This window comes from Mustelus asterias, chromosome 4 (genome assembly GCF_964213995.1).
Source record: "Mustelus asterias chromosome 4, sMusAst1.hap1.1, whole genome shotgun sequence".
Classification (NCBI taxonomy): Eukaryota; Metazoa; Chordata; class Chondrichthyes; order Carcharhiniformes; family Triakidae; genus Mustelus; species Mustelus asterias.
The window spans coordinates 125,026,164-125,050,488 of record NC_135804.1 but is presented as its reverse complement, the minus strand read 5'-3'; the positions used below and the strand labels follow the sequence as shown (position 1 = coordinate 125,050,488).

General features: G+C 44.5%; 1 protein-coding gene across 1 annotated transcript in view; it reads left to right on the top strand.

The window, feature by feature from the left end:
- LOC144493165 (5-hydroxytryptamine receptor 2C-like) overlaps positions 1–24,325 on the top strand; it is a 92,040-nt gene that overhangs the window by 23,406 nt on the left and 44,309 nt on the right. Inside the window, exons 4-5 of the mRNA XM_078212060.1 lie at positions 18,363–18,529; positions 21,765–21,863. Coding sequence (XP_078068186.1) covers positions 18,363–18,529; positions 21,765–21,863 — 266 coding nt within the window. The remainder of the gene's footprint in view (positions 1–18,362; positions 18,530–21,764; positions 21,864–24,325) is intronic.

Below are 24,325 nucleotides of genomic sequence, written 5' to 3'. Positions count from 1 at the left end.
TTGAATAAACTGGGATTGTTCTCCCTGGAAGGTTGAGGGGTGACTTGATAGAAGTTTATAAAATTATGAAGTAAAGTTTATTTATTAGTCACAGGTAGGCTTACATTCACACTGCAATGGAGTTACTGTGAAAATCCCCTAGTCACCACATTCCAGCGCCTGTTCATGTACACTGAGGAAGAATTTAGCATGGCCAATTCACCTAGCCTGCACATCTTTTGGAGTGTGGGAGGAAACCGGAGCACCCAGAGAAAACCCATGCAGACACAGGGAGCATGTGCAAACTGCACACAGACAGTGACCCAAGCCGGGAATCGAACCCGGGTCCCTGGCGCCATGAGGCAGCAGTGCTAACCACTGTGCCACCGTGCTGCCCCTATGTCCCTGAGGGACACAGATAAAGTGAATAATTGGAAGCTTTTTCCCAGGGAAGAAATAACAATCACAAGGGGACACAAGTTCAAGGTAAGGGGGAAAGGTTCAGTAGAGACGTGCAGAGGAAGTTTTTTTACACAGAGGGTGGTGGGGGCTTGGAATGCATTGCCAAGTGAGGTGGTTGAGACAGATGCGTTAACAACATTTAAGACTTAAATGGATAGGCACATGAACAGGCTGGATATAGTTGGTCTAGGTAGGACAACGTGATCAGCGCAGGCTTGGTGGCCAAAGGGCCTATTCTTGTGCTGTACAGTTCTTTGTTCTTTGCAGACTGGTGCATTCCAAAGCCCAGAACATTAAAGCTTGGGGCAGCCACCACAGAGGCACAATGGGTAAAGTCATTGTCAAAGACTTTCCAGCCATAGTGAATCTAGGAGAGGGGAATTGTACAGAACCCCCTTGAACTGTATGACTCATACTGAATGTATACAGTGAATATTACATGTATCCCGATTGTATGGAAGCACCTCAGAGTGCAACTTGATCTGTGTAGACAACTGAAATGTCTTTACACCCTTTGTAATGACCATTTTCCTTTGATTGTATTGAAGTACCTCAGTGCAACATGATGTAGAAAATGTAAATATTATTGCACTGTGTGTGGTGATCACTTTGAAATGTTTGAAATGTTCTTTTAGATATTTTACCAATAAAATATATTTTTGCAATAGAATTTTTTTTAGAAATTTAAATGTTGGGTTGAATATGTTTTTCAGTCAACTCCTTTGAGGTAGCTCTTGATTTCCTCAGGTGCGCAACTCCATGTGTTCCCCGCTAACTGTTCGCATGGGTGGAGGCCATCTTGAAAATTCTGGCATGGTGCTACCAATGCCCTGTACAACTGAAGCATAACCTCCCTACTTTTGTAATCAATTCCTTTCTCAATGAACGATAACATTCTATTAGCTTTCCCAATTATTTGCTGTACTTGTACATGAGTCTTTTGTAATTCATGCACTAGGACACCCAGATCCCTCTGAATTTCAGAGCTCTGCAATCTCTAACATTTAGCTAGTGAATTTATTTTTTATTCTTCCAGCCAAAGTGGACCATTTCACTTTTTCCCACATGATACTCTATTTGCTAGATCTTTGTCCACTCACTTAATCTGCCTATATCCCTTATAACCTTCATGTGTGTCCTTTACAATATACTTTTCTGCCTATCTGTGTGACATCAGCAAATTTCACAATCATACCTCCGGTCCCTTCATCCAAGCCATTTATATAAAAATGATAAAAATATGAAGCCACTTGTTTCATCTTGCCAATCCGAAAAATCCCATTTATTCCAATTCTCTGCTTCCTGTGAGCTAGACAATCTTCAATCCATGCCAATATGTTACCTCCTATAACATGAGCTTTTATGTTGCGTACCTGTTCGGGTGCCACCTTTGATGTGGCACTTTATCAAATGCCTTCTAAGGAAATCTAAGTATAGTAAATTAATTGATTCCCCTTTATCTAAAACACATGTGACTCTTTCAGAAAACTCCAATAAAGCATGATTTCTCTTTCACAAAATTATGTTGACTTTGCCTGATTGCCTTGAATTATTCTAAGTGCCCTTCCTAAACATCTATAATAGCTTCTAACATTTTCATTATGACAGATGTAAAGATAACTCGCCTGCTGTTCTTCAAATCGTAACATGGAGCTGGATTTCCTACACTCTACAACCTTTAAAAATGGTGGACAGTGTCCAGATCCAAAAGTCCCACGTACATTTTTGCTGGTAGAGAAAAGAGGGTGGGGAATGAAGTGCATTGGTGTGAACTACAAATAGGCTGGACCATTTAAGCTCAGTGCATAGGACAAGTAGATCTAATTTGTCTGTGTGGAGTCCGCACGTTCTCCCTGTGTGTGTGGGTTTCCTCCGGGTGTTCCAGTTTCTTCCCACAGTCTGAAAAACGTGTTGGTTAGGTGAATTGGCCATGCTAAATTCTCCCTCAGTGTACCCGAGTGTGGCGACTAGGGGGTTTTCACAATAACTTAATCTCAGTGTTAATGTAAGCTTACTTGTGACACTAATAAATAAATTTTAAATTTTAATTTTTTGTTCCAAGAATGGCCTCAAACTATAGCATATATTCCACAACTTCAAATTTGAGACATAAATGCTCTTAAGGTGCAGAGAACTGTCAAGTTATTTAAATCCCCAATCCTTTAAAAAATGAAAAGTATTGCCTATTTGTGTCTGTGAGAACGAAAAATCTCTTCTAGCATTTTCATTGGCTGTTGGTTGACAAGTGCTATCAGTATCAAATTATTACTGTACGTATTATTATCACAATAGGGAACTGTAAGTGCACAGTTTGACCTTAAAAGGTTATTAAGGACTCGCTGCCTTTGATATGAGGTTATGAATACAAATGTTTGTTTTCATAAGGAATTGAGTACTTGGGGGATCTAAATGTATTTAATGGGCTTTCATGAATGGGTTGTGATTTATATAGTGGAATTTGCATTCAATATTTAGACTCATTTTTCCATCACAGCATGGCTCCTGAGGTCTGCCTAGTGTACTAGGTAAGCAGACATGGAAGGTGTGAAGGCAAAAGGTGGGGGGTCATGAGATGGCACAAGTTAGCACTAAGTTGGCATAGAGACTATAAAGGGCTTTTGTAATGTGTAGGTTATTCATTGGCATGGAGTAATGAAGGGCCATTAGGGATGGCTGTGGTGCATGAATAGGCACTAAGGGAATGAGAATTCATTTTGAGTGAATGGGGCATGTGTTGACATGGAGGATATGAGGGGCCTTTGAGGTGTTTGGAAGACATGGGTTGGCATGGAATGGCCATGGGGAGTGGGTGGGGGTGAGGATGAAGGTTTGACGGCCTAATATTTCACAAAAAAATAGATGAATTCCCAGCAAATCCAAATGGGTCTTTTAATAAGCCCACCAGTGGGCACCTCTGACCTATGTCCCGAAGCAGAAGGCCTGACTCCACCTTGCACCCGCCTATTATGGGTACTGGGTAAGCAAACATGGAAGGTATGAAGGTAAAAGGTGAGTGGGGGTCACTTTCTGCCCACCCAGAATGTAAATGGTGCTATTCAGGGTATGTTTTCTTGAGGTACGTGCACCAAGCCTGGGAACTTCCCAATTCAAACTACTCAGCACACCATGAAAGGGAAAATCTGGGCCGTGGGATCTTTTACAAAATTTGAGCTGACATTCCAGAGTGGCACAGTGGTTCACACTGCTGTCTCACAGCACCAGGGACTCGGGCTTGATTCCAGCCTTGAGTGACTGTGTAGAGTTTGCACGTTCTCCCTGGGCCTGCGTGCTCCTATTTCCTCCCACAGTCCAAAGATATGCAGGTTAGGTGGACTGGCCATGCTAAATTGCCCCTGAGTGTCCAAAGTTGTGTAGGTTAGGAGGACTGGCCATGCTAAATCCCCCCTGAATGTCCAAAGATGTGTAGGTTAGGGGGATTGGGGGAGTGCACCATTGTCGGGGATACCATTTCTCAGTTGAGCCTTAAACTGTAGCCCTGTTTGTTCTGTCCATCCATTCACCCTGGAGGCAGCCATTAGGAAAAGCTTATCCATTTAATACTACCTTCAAAACTTTCACCACGAAGGGAAAAAAAATATTTGTTGATTCTCACCCACATTCCTGTTAACATAAAAACACCAAAGTGTTGTAAGCTTGAAATGGGTTTCATGCCAGATTTTGGAGGACTTTTTGCTGAGGTTGCATCTACAGTCTGATAAATCCCCACAGAAATTAATCCCCTTAAATTCGAGGATGTGGTCTCAAGCCCCAGGTCAAATTTTCTAATCTTTGGAACTGGCCAGATGGATTGCAGATTATTTTCCAATGTAGGCTTGCTATGTTCTGATTTATTCTGTTAGGAGAGGTTTGCAATCTTACATCTGCATCAAGATTTATGACGGCACTTAATATTTTATACTCTTGCACTCAGCTTGAGACAGGATTATAAAATTTGAAGTGTTTTTGAGCTTATTCTGCAGTTCCATTGCAAAGCTTCAGTTCTGTGTTTAATATCTTATTTATTTCTTTTATCATGTTTATTTGTGTTCATCTTTGTCCATTTTTCCATTTGTGCTAACCTGCCAAAGTAATATTACCTGAGTCAAGTTCCTTATTTAAGAAATTAGAAGGCTACAGGGCGCGCGCATGTGTGTGTGTGTATGTGTGTGTTTCTGTGTGTGTGTGATATGTTTGTGTGTGTGTGTGTATGATGTGTGTGTTTGTGTGTGTTTATGTGTGTGTGTGTGGTATGTATGTGTGTGTGTGATGTGTGTGTTTGTGTGATATGTGTGTGTGTGTTTATGTGTGTGTGTTTGTGTGTGATGTGTGTTTGTGTGTGGTATGTGTGTTATGTGTGTGTGTTTGTATGATATGTGTGAATGTGTGTATGTGTGTGTGTGATGTGTGTGTGTGTGATGTGTGTGTGCGTGTGTGATGTGTGTGTGATGTGTGTGTGCCTGTGTGATGTGTGTGTGTGTGATGTGTGTGTGTTTATGTGTGTGTGTGATGTGTGTGTGTGTGTGATGTGTGTGTGTGTGTTTATGTGTGTGTGTGATGTGTGTGTGTGTGTGATGTGTGTGTGTGTGTGTTTATGTGTGATGTGTGTGTGATGTGTGTGTGTGTGTGATGTGTGTGTGTGTGGTGTGTGTGATGTGTGTGTGCGTGTGATGTGTGTGTGTGTGATGCGTGTTGTAGTGCCAGCTACTAAATCTCTTATTTCTTAATACACATTTTGAAATATTCAGATTTACTTCCTCATATGAAACATTTTCTTAATATTTCCAACTTCAATAAAGGAAACCCAACATTCCTCCCAGTTGTATGGTTTCGTGCCGGGGAGTCACTTTAGCCTGACCTCACCTGGTTACATGTCCAGGTCCCCTCCTGTCATTAACACTCCTGTTTCCCCCCCCCCCCAGGCCAGGATCTCCTCTCATTGGACATCATCTTCTCTAGCTTTCAGAACTGCCTCCCAAGCTGAATTCCTTCTCTCTTCGCCATTTTAGGCCTCAGGCTGGCATTACTCCTCCGCTGACATGCCTCTCCACAACACCCATTCCCCTCTCTGCCTCACCATTGCAGCTTTTAAAAGGCTCCATGACAACAAGCAATGCCACAGTTGATTAATTTCTTTCATAAAACATTTCTATATGCAAACTTCCAATCTGAATTTTTAATTAGACTGGTGGTTTGGAATTTTAAAAATGGACCTTGTTTAACAAGATCACTTTTATCATTTGTTCTAATATACATTGTTGTCAGTGGGGAGAAGGTCATTCAGCGATCGTGCAGTTGAAATTTTCAGACTGGTGTAATGAAGAATTGTAGGGATCTTTTTAAGGAAGTGGAAATCTATAAAGCAGAAGCTTCATCAAAAGAAGAAAAATAATCTTTCATTTCCGTGGGAACATTCCTTTTATTAACCACTTCTTTATTGATTTGGTGGGTGACTTTATCACCAGATGTCCTTCCTGCTTCTATTCTCCTTATTTATTTGAGCATCAGCAGCCAAGAAGCGCTAGAGTGGGACTTGAATCTGTGGCCTTACCGGTTTAGAGAGCTACCTCAAGAGCCACTGCGGCTTTTCGAAGTAGGAGAGTCAAATTGGGTAATAAAATACTGCAGTCATGCATATGCTATACACTGATTAATTGGTCTCTGAGCTAGGTTTCCTACCAGATTTTATTGTTAATTAGGAGCTAGTTAGCTGGCATATTCATTATGTTTCGAATAGACACTTGAATCTTTAATCTGCTGCTTTAAGTAGTTGAATTATTATATAAATATCTTCCACAAGAGAGGAAAGTGGTAAGGTGCTATCTAACTTACACAGTGCATTCAAAATTTGGTCGTATTTGAAGCTGCAATGCAAAGATACTTGATAAATTAAAGGCCGTTGTCTATAATAAGCTTTCAGGAGCAGATGGTATTTAGCATAGGTTGCTGAAGGTGACTGGAAAGGAAATTCATGGGGTGCTAATTGTTTAACAGAGGTTTCCTCAGGCACTGGAGCAGCTCCACAGGATGGCAAGTAGGCACACATTGCACCACACTATAAGAAATGGCAGCATATATAAACCAGTCAACTGGATCCTAATTAGTCTCACATCAGTTAAAATAACAGATTGCATTCAAAGGGGTAAGTGGGAGTAATGCAATTCCTTAATAAGAAACAGTGGGCAAGATCTTCTGGCTCTGCCAACGGCACTACCCTGCCATGGGTTTCCCGGCAGCATGAGGTGGATTCAATGGGAAATTCTACTGACAGCGGTGGGACCAGAAGATCCAACTACTTGCCAATAGCTGGTCCCCTCCTGCCACTGAGAAACATGCCACATGGAGGCCAGGGCATCTCACCCAGCAAGTCTGAATCTAGGAAGGGAGTGTCCCATCTGACAGAACCAATGCGATAACGGATATAAGCTGCAGAATTGCAGCTGCAGAGCACCCATTGTATTTTTTTTAATGTTTATTTATTAGTCACAAGTAAGTCTTACATTAACACTGCAATGAAGTTACTGTGAAATTCCCCGAGTCACCACAGTCCGGTGCCTGTTCGGGTCAATGCACCTAACCTGCATGTCTTTCAGAATGTGGGAGGAAACCCACGCAGACGCAGGGAGAACGTGCAAACTCCACACAGACATGACCCAAGACGGAATTCGAACTCGGGTCCCTGGCGCTGTGAAGCAGCAGTGCTAACCACTGTGCTACCATTTTGAGGGCAAAATGGTACCCAAGGAACGGTGCACACTAATGGTGCAGACCACGCTAAACACTATTTTGATAAGGGTGTTAATATAATTGCAAGGAGTATGCATTACAGGTATGTACAGGATGAGATGACAACATCAGTCAGCTTATAGCACTGAATGCAAGGTGACTGTTGTGGAGTGCCAATTTCCTTGCCCAATTTCACCCCCACCTCCGATCTGTGCCAGCTGCCAAATTGGTGTTCTCTTAAAAGGAACAGTAATGCCTCTTCAAGATGGCAATTTGAGACCCCAGATCTTACTTAAGACCCCTCTGCCAAATTCTAAGCAAACTGAACACAGCATGTGTTGAACATGTCTCCGTCGGTACTATCTGGGCTTAATTCTGCTTAACTTGGAATCCTTGACATGACAAGAGGCCACCAACATGCAATCTCACAGCAATACTGCAGACCACTGTTTACCCATGCTCTTCTCCGCCCACCCCCCCATTAGTTCCCCTTCCGATTTGCTCCCCCGGATTAACAGTGGCCTGTGGCCTGGCCTTGCGTCTCAGTGCACCAGGTTTGGGAAGGCTACATCCAGCACACTGCTTGAAGGGATTGAGTTGGCATCTACAGCTCACCGATGTTATGGAGACCCTACGGGCATGTGTTCCTGATGCAATGGCCACTTCACTCCAGGAACTAGAACCAAAGCAATTATGTGCCTTTAACAGGTCTAATGCTAGTCTAAGGGAAGTGTCATTTGGAATCCCATCAGGGCAGTACTAGGAAATAGGAATTCTTTCTGGTTGTATCACAGCTTGGTATGGCCGCAAGGAACTACAAAAGGTCGTGAATGTAGCCCAATCCATCATGCAAATCAGCCTCCCATCCATTGACTCTGTCTACACTTCCCGCTGCCTCGGCAAAGCAGCCACCATAATTAAGGACTCCACACACCCCCTTCTCTCTTCCAACTTCTTCCGTCGGGAAAAAGATACAAAAGTCTGCGGTCAAGTACCAACCGACTCAAGAACAGCTTCTTCCCTGCTGCCGTCAGGCTTTTGAAAGGACCTACCTTACATTAAGTTGATCTTTCTCTACACCCTAGCTATGACTGTAACACTACATACTGCACTCTCTCATTTCCTTTTCTATGAATGGTATGCTTTGTCTGTATAGTGTGCAAGAAACAAAATTTTTCACTATATGTTAATACATGTGACAGTAATAAATCAAATCAAATCAAATCAAATACTGTTGTTTCTGAACCATGGCTTGGACATCCGAACCAATGATTAGTGTTCAGATTGGCTTAAAAAGTAAAGAGGGAGAGCAGTAGGGATGGAAGAGTGTGGTGAACCATAGATGGTTACCACTATGGGTACTTGTACATATGTTACTCTTGTTACTGTTGGGGTTAGGGTTGGGGTGTTCCACCTGTTAGCATTGTTCTGTGGTACACTCCGTTTGGCTCCGCCTTCTTATAGGAGTATAAAGGTCACTGCCACTTCCTAGTGACCCTTAGTCTGGGATAGTATTGTTAAGCAGTATGCTCTATTCTTGTTGCGAATAAAAGCCTTTATTCCCGGATACGATCTAGCCTCCCGAGTGGATTAATCGCGCATCAAAGAACAAAAGAGCTGCATATGAATTTGGATCAGTTATAAGCTTGTTAAATTATATAACTTGCATAAATCCTCTTTACAAGTCTTTTTGCTACAAACCCTTTGTTTCCAGATGCAAATGAGATGGTCTCAACTCTTCCAAACTTGCAAGAAAAGTCTCCTTCATGCCTAACTGTGCATAAGTTTGGTCTGCCTTTTATTCTATGTATGTTCCTTTAAGATGCTCAGTTCATTTAAAGTTACTGAGAATTTACCACTGAATGTTGCAATGTAGCTTCAGGAATCAGTTGCCTAACTGATAGGCACCTTTAGCTTTGCGAATCACTGGGACAATTGCACAAGGGGACTCAAAGGCCGGAATTTTGCCGTCCCACCTGCCACGGGAATGGTAGCAGACAGGGCAGGACCATGGAAAGATCCGTTGGCCTCGGGTGGGATTTTCCGATTTTGGGGCGAGTGAGGCTGGAAAACCTCACCCAAAATCTCACAACGACTATTGGTTCATGCTTCTGCATTGTAATGGTTCTTAATTGTCCACCATAGTCTTAGCTATGAGGAGAGATTGGGTAGACTGGGGTTGTTCTCCTTGGAAAGACGGAGAATGAGGGGAGATCTAATAGAGGTATACAAGATTATGAAGGGTATAGATAGGGTGAACAGTGGGAAGCTTTTTCCCAGGTCGGAGGTGACGATCACGCAGGGTCACGGGCTCAAGCTGAGAGGGGCGAAGTATAACTCAGACATCAGAGGGACGTTTTTTACACAGAGGGTGGTGGGGGCCTGGAATGCGCTGCCAAGTAGGGTGGTGGAGGCAGGCACGCTGACATCGTTTAAGACTTACCTGGATAGTCACATGAGCAGCTTGGGAATGGAGGGATACAAACGATTGGTCTAGTTGGACCAAGGAGCGGCACAGGCTTGGAGGGCCGAAGGGCCTGTTTCCTGTGCTGTACTGTTCTTTGTTCTTTAAAGCAAACTGAGATCTCTGAGGACTGCTGCTTTGTAATTTACAATCTACAGATTGCTTTTAGCTATGCATGCTTAATCAAAGACTGGCTCCCCTTTACGATGCTAAAATACAATCATTAAACCCACTGTAAGATTGTAGCAGTTGCAAAATCTCACTTTGCAGAAATGGTAACTTAATGACTTTACTAGACTCATAGTCCACAGGTTTAGGCTAATGACCTGGAAATCTCGTACATTTGAAGATTTTAAATTAATTAATTTGATTTAATTCAATTAATGAATTCAATCTGGAATGAAAAAAGACAAGTTTCAGTAATGGTGACCATGTAGCTACCCATTACTGTTAAAAAAAACCCATCTGGTCAATAATATCTGTGAGGAAAGGAAGTCTACCATCCTTACCTGGTCTGGCTTAAATGTGATCGCAGACACACAGCAATGTGGTTGATTCTTAACTGCCCTCTGAAAGATCAAGTCACTCATATAAGGGCAATAAATGTTTGCCTCACCAATGCCATGAATAACACAAAAAAGCTCACTTCATGAAAGATGTTTCACTCATTTGGGGCAATCTTGAGCCTACATTCTCCATCCATGGGATCAGCGGAACTGGGGCTCAAGATCTGACGAAATCCGGAAATTGCGAATCTCGCCGGCGAGATCACCATCTCTCATTTTCATCTCCTCTCGCTAGTGATGTAATTAGGTTCACGCCCATAATAGGCAAGAACCTGATTTTACCAGGTTTAAATAAATTTCAATATAAATATACAAGACACCCCCGCCCTCCCCATCCCTGCTGCCATTTATTCCCCCTAGGTGTATTTTCAAACCTTGTCCAATTTGACATCAGGTCAGCGAGATTTACAAAAGGTTCACTCAGACATAAACCTATCATGGGGATCCCCATGGGGGTGTAAAGGTGATTACAGCCCCTGCGGGGGAGGACATGGCCAGGCAATGCCAACCTGCCAGTGCCAACCTGGCAGTACCAACCTGCGCCAGGGGCCTGTGCCAGGGGCGAGCCCTATGGGGAGCCTCATGTGCGGGCCCCTCAACATGATGGTGTGAAACCCACCCCCCTGTTTTTTTTGACAAATGCCTTAGGATCTGGAGAGAAAACCAGCCCACATGCTGTTGTTCAGTCAGATCCTGGCGCATGTTGCATGAAGTCCCATATGGTGTAACCATGTAGGAAAAGGTACAGGGGGTTGCATTAGTTCACTAAAATCTGCGAGTCACCCAGATAAATTGTGATTGTTAGATGTCATTGCAAAATAAAAAATGTTGTCAAGTTAGTCTCAAGCATCAAATATGTTTTCCTCTCTGCCATATTCTCAGAATCTTGTATTTCAACTTACGCTGAAGAAACAATAGTCGAGGTTTTGTGATAGCAATGACAGCAAAATAGTCAACACTGGCTGTTTTGTATGTTGGGGCATAGCCCCTTTAAGGGAATGGGTCAAGTGACCTTGGGTGTGAGGTGAGCTGTTGGATTCCGCCCAGAGTGGGCAGTCAACGTTTGGAGTGTAGAGCAAGTAGACTTAATAAAGAGCTGTGTTCCCTGATGCCTGTCTGTGGAGAAGCTATTGAAAAGCCTCAATACAATGGGATTTAACACTGGCAGTTGCTTCTCAGCAAGTTCTATAGTCCACACATGCACAGTTAAATGCCTAAATCCAGAAGTTGCTGTCACTGATTCTATGCTGCCCATAGGTTGAGCTGTTAAAGTATCTGCTCCCAAGGTTGACTCAAGTAGAAATCGCTGACCTGACAGAAACCTGACTTTTTCTGCTCGTTGTCTATTTGTAAAGACCCTTGGAAAAGGTACACTTTATTTAATGGCTTGTAACTGCACTTTCAATGGTGTACTAAGTTCATAATTACTGCTAAAGACTTCTCCGACCCTGGGAAATGACTTTTATATTTATAAAATGCCCATTATGACAGAAAATCTTTTTGTTTTTCTAAGTTTGTTTTTGATTTATCTGATTCTATCTTAAATCCATGTGTATGTCGCTCCACAGAGACATTCGTGGGACATGGGCATCGCTGGCAGGCTAACATTTATTGCCCATCCCTAGTTGGTCTTGAGAAGGTGGTGAGGAATTCCCTTCTTGAAACGTTGCAGTCCACATGCTGTGGGTTGACCCACAATGCCGCTTGGGAAGGAATTCCAGGATTTTGACCCAGCGACTACAAAGGAACAGCAATATATTTCCAGGTTAGGACGGTGAGCAGCTTCGAGGGGAATTTGCCGGTGGTGGGCAGCTTTGTTTTGAGCTCAGCAGTGAGCTGTCACTTAGTTGTTGACCACAGAACCTGGGCTAATGACGACTCTTCTGGTTGCATCCATTCCATTTTACCATCTCGCTGGGTGTGAACATCTTAACATTAATATTTCTGGAAAAAGAGACATTCTGTTGAAGATTTTCATCTCATCAGGACAGACACAAGAATGCCAAATTTCAAATGGAACAACAATTCATTCTGCATGTGAAAAGGTGGCAGATTGGTTGCCAAGTTGACTCTGGTCGAGGTGTTGCCGTGGAGAGTGCACCAGGGAATAATTGTTCCCCGCTGTTTTGGTTTAATTTTAAAAAGGCACCATGTCTGGACCAATCAGAGACATTTTTCCAACCAATCAGCATCATTTTGATTGTGCCGGATAAACTTTTGCTCCCTTTGAAATTTGGCATTCTTTCATCTGTCCCAATGAGTGCAAGACAAACATATTTGACACCATATCACTTTCGCTTTTGCAATATGCAAAATTAATTTTATTTTTTAACAAAAAATGGCAAATTAATAATGTGAAGCTGTTTTATGGAATGGAATGCCATCAGGCTATTTCATGTCAACATTCATTGCCCAAAAACATAACCTGCTGTAGATTTCTTCAGTTGTGTATAACGTGATATAATTTAACTTGAATAATTCTCTGAAAATTAAAGCCACATCTACCCAACCCTGTCAGTAGATCTGGCTGAACCTTGTAAACTATGATTGAAGAGGCACTGCAGTACATTAATGGCAATCCACACTCTAAAAAGTAATTCCATCTCTGTAAACAAAGCTTTTATCTGATTCCTCTGCACAAGTTCCTTTGACTTCTCCATGCATTTTGAATGACCTTTATTTAATTTACTTCAGATTCTATTTGTGTTTATATTTGTGAAATGCAAAGCCTGGACGATTCATCCCACAGTAACTTTCAGAAGGAAATTGGATTAAAAGAAGTGGAAAAATTTCCAGGGCTATGATGAAAGGGCAAGTGAGTGGGTCTAATTAGGTAGCTCCTTCAAAGACATAGAACATAGAACAGTACAGCACAGAACAGGCCCTTCGGCCCACGATGTTGTGCCGAGCTTTATCTGAAACCATGATCAAGCTATCCCACTCCCTATCATCCTGGTGTGCTCCATGTGCCTATCCAATAACCGCTTAAATGTTCCTAAAGTGTCTGACTCCAAAATCACTGCAGGCAGTCCATTCCACACCCCAACCACTCTCTGCGTAAAGAACCTACCTCTGATATCCTTCCTATATCTCCCACCATGAACCCTATAGTTATGCCCCCTTGTAATAGCTCCATCCACCCGAGGAAATAGTCTTTGAACGTTCACTCTATCTATCCCCTTCATCATTTTATAAACCTCTATTAAGTCTCCCCTCAGCCTCCTCCGCTCCAGAGAGAACAGCCCTAGCTCCCTCAACCTTTCCTCATAAGACCTACGCTCCAAACCAGGCAGCATCCTGGTAAATCTCCTCTGCACTCTTTCCAGCGCTTCCACATCCTTCTTATAGTGAGGTGACCAGAACTGCACACAATATTCCAAATGTGGTCTCACCAAGGTCCTGTACAGTTGCAGCATAACCCCACGGTTCTTAAACTCCAACCCCCTGTTAATAAAAGCTAACACACTATAGGCCTTCTTCACAGCTCTATCCACTTGAGTGGCAACCTTCAGAGATCTGTGGATATGGACCCCAAGATCTCTCTGTTCCTCCACAGTCTTCAGAACCCTACCTTTGACCCTGTAATCCACATTTAAATTAGTCCTACCAAAATGAATCACCTCACATTTATCAGGGTTAAACTCCATTTGCCATTTTTCAGCCCAGCTTTGCATCCTATCTATGTCTCTTTGCAGCCTACAACAGCCCTCCACCTCATCCACTACTCCACCAATCTTGGTGTCATCAGCAAATTTACTGATCCACCCTTCAGCCCCCTCCTCTAAGTCATTAATAAAAATCACAAAGAGCAGAGGACCAAGCACTGATCCCTGCGGCACTCCGCTAGCAACCTGCCTCCAATCCGAAAATTTTCCATCGACCACCACCCTCTGTCTTCGATCAGACAGCCAGTTACCTATCCAATCAGCCAACTTTCCCTCTATCCCACACCTCCTCACTTTCATCATAAGCCGACCATGGGGGACCTTATCAAACGCCTTACTAAAATCCATGTATATGACATCAACTGCCCTACCTTCGTCAACACACTTAGTTACCTCCTCAAAAAATTCTATCAAATTTGTGAGGCACGACTTGCCCTTCACGAATCCGTGCTGACTATCCCGGATTAATCCGCATCTTTCTAAATGGTCGTAAATCCCATCTCTAAGGACATTTTCCATCAATTTACCAACCACCGAAGTAAGACTAACCGGTCTATAATTACCAGGGTCATTTCTATTCCCTTTCTTAAACAGAGGAACAACATTCGCCATTCTCCAGTCCTCTGGCACCATCCCCGTGGACAGAGAGGACCCAAAGATCAAAGCCAAAGGCTCTGCAATCTCATCCCTTGCCTCCCAAAGAATCCTAGGATATATTTCATCAGACCCAGGGGACTTATCGACCTTCAGTTTATTCAAAACTGCCAGGACATCCTCCCTCCGAATATCTATTTCCTCCAGCCTATTAGCCTGTAACACCTTCCTCAAAAACATGGCCCCTCTCCTTGGTGAACACTGAAGAAAAGTATTCATTCATCACCTCGCCTATCTCTACTGACTCCATACACAAGTTCCCACTACTGTCCTTGACCGGCCCTAACCTCACCCTGGTCATTCTTTTATTCCTCACACAAGAGTAAAAAGCCTTGGGGTTTTTCTTGATCCGACCCGCCGAGGACTTCTCATGTCCCCTCCTTGCTCTCCTAAGCCCCTTTTTCAGCTCATTCCTTGCTAACTTGTAACCCTCAATCGAGCCATCTGAACCTTGTTCCCACATGATGGGCTGAATGGTCTATGACAGTGCTGTTGAGATTCTCTGGCCCTGATATTTAGGGGAAACGGCTGTGGGGTTGAGGGGTAGTTGGGGGTGGTGGTGTAGAAGAGGGAGGTGAGGAGGGACAACTGCTGGCAGGGGGGAAGATGTTGGAAACATCAAGGCTCCCAGGACGGCTGGAGAATGCAACACTCCTACCAATCTTAATGGCAGGACCTCTCTCACGTTTTCTGGCTCCGTTTCCCACCCAATGACCAAACAAACAGACATCCTAGCCTGAGGCTGGAATGGAGCACCAGCAACACAAGGCCACAGCCAGAAACCATTGGCAAATGTCCCCCAGTAATAAAAAAGCAGGAGACAGTCTCCCTCTTCAGATCAGCCATGATCTTGTTGAATGGCGGGGCAGGCTCGAAGGGCCAGATGGCCTACTCCTGCTCCTATTTCTTATGTTCTTATCTTCTTATGTTCTTCGGCCTGTTCTTGGAGTAGGGACAGGGTACTGGTTAATATGAATGATTCTATGAGCTCCCTGAATTTATTTAAAGATAACATAACCTCTAGTTCTGTTGTTCATTGTTAATCTGAGACCAGAAGTTCCGTTTCTGATACCAGGACAGTCCCATTTAAGTTTAAATCACCAACCATTAAGGTACAACAGATTTGCTGGAACAATTGGTGAGATCCCTGTGTAGAAGTGGGCTCAGTTTCTGCTGCCCCTGCCTTTGCACAACGTCAATTCTCTGGGTCTGGAAATGTTTGCCATTGTAAACTGAGCTGCCAAGAATATTTCCAACTGCCAACTAATCTCTCGGTATAGATACCAGCATTGTAGGAATGCTCACTGCAATGGCGAATCAAGTGTCCAGTAGCGGTTTAAATTTTGTAACCTGGTCTGGGAGTCTGGTGTTGTTCTTCCTAAGACCGGAAAGTTCATAGAATCATCAAGTCAGAGAATCATCAAGTCATAGAATCATAGCATCCCTACAGTGCAGAAAGAAGCAATTCGGCCCATCAAGCCTGCACCAAAAACAATCCCACCAGGGCCCTATCCTTGTAACCCAACATATTTACCCTGCTAATCCCCATGACACTAAGGGACACTTTAGCATGGCCAATCAACCTAACCCACACATCTTTGGACTGTGGGAAGAAATCAGAGCACCTGGAGGAAACCCACGCAGACACGGGGAGAGTGTGCAAACTCCACACAGACAGTGACCCAAGGCCGGAATTGAACCTGGGTCCCTGGCGCTGTGAGGTAGCAGTGCTAACCACCGTGCCACCAATTGGGTCAATTGTCTGTATTCCCAAAAGAGGAAACCTCACCGACTGTGACAAATGGAAGGGAGTCACTCTCCTGGCAATACCAGGTTAAGTCTATCACTGAATGATCTTTAATCATAATTGAGACATGGTGGATGGAGAACTTTGGAAGGTCAAGGCAGATTTCAGACCGAACCGCACTTGATCTGAGCTGATTTTTACACTATGGCGCATCATTGAGAACTGCCAAGAGCATCAAGATCCACATGCCATCAGCTTTAGAGGCCTTCAATATTATGCAGCCTTAATTCTTGAGAATTCGCTCTTCATATGGAATCTCATTCAGAATAGTTATGGCCAATGGTAAGATCTGTAAGAATTTCAGATGCTGTGTCAAGACGGAGATTAATGCAGGTGTTTTCTGGGTCAGGAAAGGTTGCATCCTGTCCCCCTTTTCTTTTTGCTGTCACCATTGGCTGAGTATTGAGGAAGTCATCCCAGGATAATCTTGGATTAAAATGGATCAGTGATAGCTTAGCGACTGGGACTTTACTGATGACAGACAGCATAGCAGTGTTGCAACAGCCCAGTAATCTCAATCAGCAAGCAGGCTGAGAGAGTGGGACTCACCATAAATGCCAAGAAAATGAAAAATATGAGGATGGGGAAACCACCAATAAACAACAGATGTTTATGCCAATGAAAGCCCAAAGTTGACACCATAGAGTACTTCACTGATTTAGGCAATTCCATTAATCTCCAAGAAACCATAAAGATCTCAATGTGAGAATAAGTAAAACATCATCAGCTTTCAAACAACTGAATAAAGATTTGCACCAGTAAAAAGCTTTCCATGACAATAAAGCTTAGGTTCTACAGTACAAATGTGCTCTGCACCCCTCTATGTGGGACTGAATCCATAGATTCCCTACAGTGCGTTGGCCATCAAGTATGCATCGACTGTCCGAAAGAGTATGTTACCTAGGCCCCCCTCCCTCCTTGTAATCCTACACATTTAGCATGGCTAATACCCCGAACCTGCACACCATTGGGTGTGGGAGGAAACCGGAGCACCCAGAGGAAACCCCCGCAGACACAGGGAGAATGTGCAAACTCCACACAGACAGTCACCCAAGACTGGAATTGAACCCAAGTCCCTGGCACTGTAAGACAGCAGGGCTAACCACAGTGCCAACGTACCATCCATAGAAATGAAATTCAGGAAGATGGACCCAACCACCTGTTGGCATTTTCATTCAGTGGGTAAGGAAAGTACAGTCTATGAGGGTGCATGACAAGATGTAAAACTGAGGCGGAGAGGGAGACTGCCAAAACTTGCTCCATTTTCTGCTCATCCTCCCAAATCCAGATAGGACCGTGCATGAAAGGTAGAGTCAGATGGGGCAGGATTTTACAGGGTGCAGCCACTTAACAATTGAATGGCCACTGATAAACTGGGGGTGGGACTTCTGTCCCTCAGTAAGCCCCGCCTCCCTCAGGAACAGAAAGTCTTGCCTCAGAGAGCTGATGGACACTGCGGGGCTTGAGGAGATGAGCTGCATTGGATTATGACTTTGGAAGTTTTTGTGGTCTCATCAGTGAGGTGGGGGCTGAGGTTTGAGAATATCTGGGGGAGGAGGAGATGTCAGGGGAATGGTAACACCCAGAGGAAGGAGCCCCCCTCCTCCCCAAACCCCCCTCCTCCCCCCATCCTCCCACCCTCCCACACCTCCATCCACCCCCAAGTCACACAGGAAAACTTACTGGGCTAAGTGCTTAGTGTGAGCCTCTCCTGCCACTGGTCAAATTCCAGCAGCAGTGGCAATTAATGCCCAATTAAGGGCCTGGATTGACCCACTTACAGGCAGAACCCCAAAGCCACCCCTGGCACTGTAAAAGATTGTAGTAGAGGGCAACAGTGAGCAGGTATGCAGCAGGCAGGATGCGCACTGACTTTTGTGTGCCCACTGCTACCCCGCCCCGCCCCTGCCCCCAGCCTTCCAACCCGCCAGTGGGAGAGTGTACAACTCAGCCCCAGGTATCATCAATGATGCACAAGATTGTTCTGGAATGCACAATCATTCCTTTGAATAAGTTGCTGTTCCTTCTCATGTTATTTCCAGTTTTCAATGGGAAAGCTGGTGAATTCTTTGGCTCTGGCAAACAAGGCATCAGCCACCTGCTCGATACTGAATTGGCTGATGTCACTGATGGGTTGGCTTGCAATGGTTCACAAGACAACATTTCAGGCTGTAGTGACCTTGATGGTTCCTGCCAAGGCGTGCCTGCGGTGGAGTTGGCTACAGGCGAGAATGCAATTTGCTGCACTGCTTTATCATAACATCGAAACTAAATGTCAGACTTTTTTTATTATCCATTCTTGGGCATCTCTGGCTAGGCAGCATTTATTGTCCATCCCTAATTACACTTGAAAACGTGGTGGAGATCCATCTTCTCAAACTGCTGCAGTCCATGAGGTGTAGGTGCACCCACATTGCTGTTAGGGAGGGAATTCCAGGAATTTTATCTAGCAACACTGAAGAAACAACAATATATTTCCAAGCCAGAACGTCATTTGGAAGGAAACTTGCAGGTCTTTGGGTTCCAATGCACTGTTGGCTCTTCTTCTTCTAAGTGGTAGCGATTGCAGGTTTACAAGAGGCTGTCAAGTTAGTAAGTTTCAGCAGTGCATCTTGTAAATGGCCACTATGCACTGGTGATGATCGGAATGAATACTTAAAGTGATGGATGGAGTGCCAATCGAGCAGGCTACTTTGTCCTGTATGGCATCTAGTTTCTTGAGTGTTGTTGGAGCTACACTCAGCTAGGCATGTTCTACCACACTCCTGACTTGTGCCTTGCAGAGGGTGGACAGGCTTTGAGGAGCCAGGTGTTGAGTTACTTACCACAGAATTCCCAGCCTCCAACCTGCTCTTGTGTTTATTTGGTTGGTCCGGTTTAGTTTCTAATGGTAACCCTCAGGATATTTATGGTGAAGAATCAGCAATGATAATTCCACTGAATGTCATTAGATTCTCTCTTGTTGGAGATGGTCATTGTCTGAAAATTGAGCAGTGATTTGCCACTTATCAGTCCAAATCTGAATGTTATGTTGTTCTCGCTGAATGTGGGCATGGACTGTTTCAGTATCAGAGTAGTTGTGAATGGTACTGAACACTGCACAATTAGCAGGGACCATACCTCCTTCTGATCTTACCATTAAGGGAAGGCCTTGAAGAAACTAGTTGAAGATAATTGGGCCTCAGACACTACAATGCAGACACTGGCCCTTGGAGCAGCCTAGCTAAGTGTGCCTCTGTCAGTGCACGTGATTCGAAGTGTCATTGCACTGTCCTTTTTGAGTGTAATTATGAAGGAGTGTACCCAATGCATCCCAACAGGGAACAGCGTGAATGTCAAAGAACATCTCCTTTATCCATGATGCTGAAAGAAGGTTCCTACCTGCATGCACTGGGAGGGTCAGTATCAGTCCACATGTCCACTGGGAGTGAGCTCCTTGCACAGATAGCCACAACAATGCTCATGATATACAAATCGAGTCTTGCTTTTGCTTAAGTAATTCCATTGTGTATAATTTCAATTTACTGGGACACTACTTTCTTTTATGTTTTATTTTTGGCACCATGGTTATCCTGTTTGCATAAATTCCTTTCTGCTATATTTTGCTGTAGTTAAATCTGTTCAAATGTTATCAGCTTAATATGTGTTAAAATAACCTGCTGGGAACTTCACATCAATACATTAATTGGTGTACTAAAAATATTGCACGGAGGAATTACAGCTACATAAACAGATACAGGGCTGGGTTTTACGCAGCCTCGCCTCTCACCCCCACTGGGTGTGTTTGCGGCAGCAGCTAATGTGAAGCACAACAGATAGCCAGTGCACTTCTTTCCCATGCCTGCCCTGCCCCCCAACCTCCACCCATCCTCCTGACACTCCTCCCCTCACCCCCCACAACACTTGCCCAATTCCCCATTACAGGGTGGATAAGGCTGCCGCTCGTCCATCTACCCTTACCTACCAAGGCTCTTAACAGCTCAACTGAATGACAATTAAAGGCCTCAATCCACCTCCACTGCCTAAAACTCTGGGCAGTGGCAGGTGGGCCAGAGTGCAAAGGCTGTTTTTAAAACTGCTTCTTTGAAAAGATGGGATGGAAGAAGGAAGGGTGCGCATCAGTCTGGGGCTGCCCTAAGCACAGCAGGGCACCTCACACCCCTCCCCCACTCTCACCCCCACTCCCTTCCTTGGATGTCACTCACTTTCATCCCCTCTCCTCCCCCTTCCACCTTAGTTACTCTCCATTTGATTTCTAAAACGCACAACCCCTTTCCCCTCCTTAAAGTGACCTAAAAGCCCAGGACCCACCTGGGTCAGATATCTATCCATGATCTCTGTGGTACTTCCCGCAGTCCTAGCAGCACCCACTACTGAGTTGTGGCACTGCCAGGACTGACAAAGCTGCCAGCTAGTTGGATTGTCTGGAAACTCTCGGCAACGGGACTTCCTCCAACCAAAGGGCAAAGGTCTGACCCTCGGCCTTTTAATGCCACCCCATGTTATCACCACAGGGGGAGGCTTTTTAAAAGTCCATCCGATCAGGACCAATGCGCATCCCCACCATACCCTCAGTCTGTTAAATCCAGCCCATGGTGCTTTTGTTTTGAATTAAACTTGTAGTTTGAATTCAGATTGGATCATGTGGAACAGTGTTAAATATTCCAGTGCAAATTTTAGGAAGGACAATGCAATTTGATTTTCAAATCATTTCAAAAAAACGTCAAACCATCTTCTGGGAAATCTACTGTGAGTGATGAGCTCCAATAGGATTGTGTGACATTTTAACCTTTCTAAATGCACCATAATCTTCAGACATGTAGTCAAAGCTATGTACAAAAGGAGGATTGTTGGTCATAGCATATCAAGCCTGATTGTTTAAAGAATATTGTAACCAACTGCACATGTATCATCATTCCCACAATGCCAAATGAGATGACACATTGCTCACAGCCGTGTCATCGGCAAGAGGTGAATGGCGAACTAACGCAGGAAATTGAGAACTGAGTAAACGCAGGCTACTCATTGCTACCTCATAGCTGCCAATCAGAGAGACACTGGAGCTTGGGGTTCAATCTGCCTGCTGATTTTCTCCGTGGATAATGAGATGTGGCCCAAGTAAATGAGGTGAATGAAATGAGAAAATGCCAGAAACACTCAGCATATCAGGCAGCATCTGTAGAGAGAGAAAAATGGAGCTGGATTATACACTAGCCTGTAATTTTACCACCTCGCCCGCCCTGGAATCGGGGCGAGCAAGGCTCGCAGAATGGAATTCACCGTTGACCTCGCCCGAACGAGGTCATGAAATACCAGCTCAAGAGTGGACTCCCCGCACCCCAGCCTAAATTCATTTAGCCTCCATTTAGCCAGCTCGCCCCACGTTAGTTTTTTGAATGCCGGTCGTTTAATGAGTATGAGGCGGAACTTCTGTTCCTCCCCAGGAAGGCATCCCACCTCATGGAGCTGCCAGTCGATGGGAGGTTGGCAGCTCTGCACACCGACAGCACCAGCAGGAGATATGGCCACTACCAGTACTGCAGGTAAGCCAAGGTGTTGGCATTCAGCGATGGACTGAGACATTCAGGTAAGTCCATGAGCTCACTAGAGTGAGACTGATTTGATTTGATTTATTATTGTCACATATATTAGTATACAGTGAAAAGTATTGTTTCTTGTGCGTTATACAGACAAAGTATACCATTCATAGAGAAGGAAATGAGAGAGTGCAGAATGTAGTGTTACAGTCACAGCTAGGGTGTAGACAAAAATCAACTTAGTGCGAGGTAGGTCCATTCAAAAGTCTGATGGCAGCAGGGAAGAAGCTGCTCTTGAGTCAGTTAGTACATGACCTCAGACTTTTGTATCTTTTTCCCAATGGAAGAGATGGAAGAGAGTATGTCTCGGATGCATGGGGTCCTTAATTATGCTGGCTGCTTTGCCGAGGCAGCAGGAAATGTAGACAAGGTCAATGGGTGGAAGGTTGGCTTGCGTGATGGATTGGGCTACATTCACGACCTTTTATAGTTTCTTGCGGTCTTGGTCAGAGCAGGAGCCATACCAAGCTGTGATACAACCAGAAAGAATGCTTTCTATGGTGCATCAGTAAAAGTTGATGAGAGTCAAAAGTTGGTGATATGCCAAATTTCCTTAGTCTTCTGAGAAAGTAGAGGTGTTGGTGGGCTTTCTTAACTACAGTGTCAGCATGGGAGGACCAGGACAGGTTGGTGGTGATCTGGACACCTAAAAACCTGAAGCTCTCCACCCTTTATACTTCATCCCCATTGATGTAGACAGGGGCATGTTCCCCTCTACGCTTCCTGAAGTCGATGACAATCTCCTTCATTTTGTTGACATTGAGGGAGAGATTATTTTCACCGCACCAATTCCCCAGATTCTCTATCTCATTCCTGTACTCTGTCTCATCATTGTTTGAGATCCAACCTTGTTCAAGATTCTCTTAAGGTTAATGTGCAGGTTCAGTTGGCAGTTAGGAAGGCAAATGCAATGTTAGCATTCATGTTGAGAGGGCTAGAATACAAGAGCAGGGATGTACTTCTGAGGCTGTATAAGGCTCTAGTCAGACCCCATTTGGAGTACTGTGAGCAGTTTTGGGCCCCATATCTAAGGAAGGATGTGCTGGCCTTGGAAAGAGTCCAGGGGAGGTTCACAAGAATGATCCCTGGAATGAAAAGCTTGTCATATGAGGAACGATTGAGGACTTTGGGTCTGTAACTTGTTGGAGTTTAGAAGGATGAGGGGGGATTTTATTGAAACTTACAGGATACTGCGAGGCCTGGATAGAGTGGACGTGGAGAGGATGTTTCCACTAGTAGGAAAAACTAGAACCAGAAGGCACAGCCTCAAGCTAAAGGGACGATCCTTTAATACAGAGATGAGGAGGAATTTCTTCAGCCAGAAAGTGATGAATCTGTGGAACTCCTTGCCGCAGAAGGCTGTGGAGGTCAGGTCATTGAGTGCCTTTAAGACAGCGATAGATAGGTTCTTGATTAATAAGGGAATCAGGGGTTAAGGGGAAAAGGCAGGAGAAAGGGGATGAGGAAAATATCAGCCATGATTGAATGCGGAGCAGGCTCAATGGGCCAGGTGACCTAATTCTGCTCCTATGTCTTATGGTCTTATGACCATGCTGGCATCATCAGCAAACTTGAAAATCAGGTTGATGGGGAATTTGGCCACACAGTCATAGGTATATAAGGAATATAGTAGGGGGTTGAGAATACAGCCTTATGGGGCACCGGTGTTGAGGATGATCGTGGAGGAGGTGTTGTTGCCTATCCCTTCAGATTGTGGCCTGTGGGTTAAGAAGTTCAGGATCCAGTCACAGAGGTAGGAGCTAAGGCCCAGGCCATGGAGTTTGGAGATGAGTTTTGTCGGAATAATGGTGTTGAAGGCTGAGTTGTAGTCAATAAATAGAAGTCTGACATAGGTATCTTTGTTATCTAGGTGTTCCAGAGTTGAGTGCAGGGCCAGGGAGATGGCATTTGCTGTGGACCTGTTGCAGTGGTAGGCGAACTGTAGTGGATCCAGGCAGTCCAGGAGGCTGCAATTGATTCGTGCCATGACTAGCCTTTCGAAGCACTTCATAATGATGGATGTCAGAGCCACCGGACGATAGTTGCAAGGGGTGAGTGGGTGCTTTTTGGACAGGGTAGTGGACAAGAGTGTTCTTGAACAAAAAAACTGTGGAGAGGGGCCTCTGACTGACACTGGGGACACAGTAAGATGCACCCCACTCACTAATTAACTGGCAAGCAGTGCAGGGTTAAACCTGCCAGGCTGTACATTGGGTACTGGCATCTTACGTCACCTATTAAATCAAGGCAGTGGTGGGCAGAGGCCCACAATGGGCATTGATTGCCCACTTACAGACCTCAATTGGGCCACGGGCGAGGACCCACCCCATGCCTCCCCACCACTTGTAAAATCATGACAGGGTACAAGCCGACTGGCGATGGTGGGTAGTCTGCCAATAGCGAGAAGC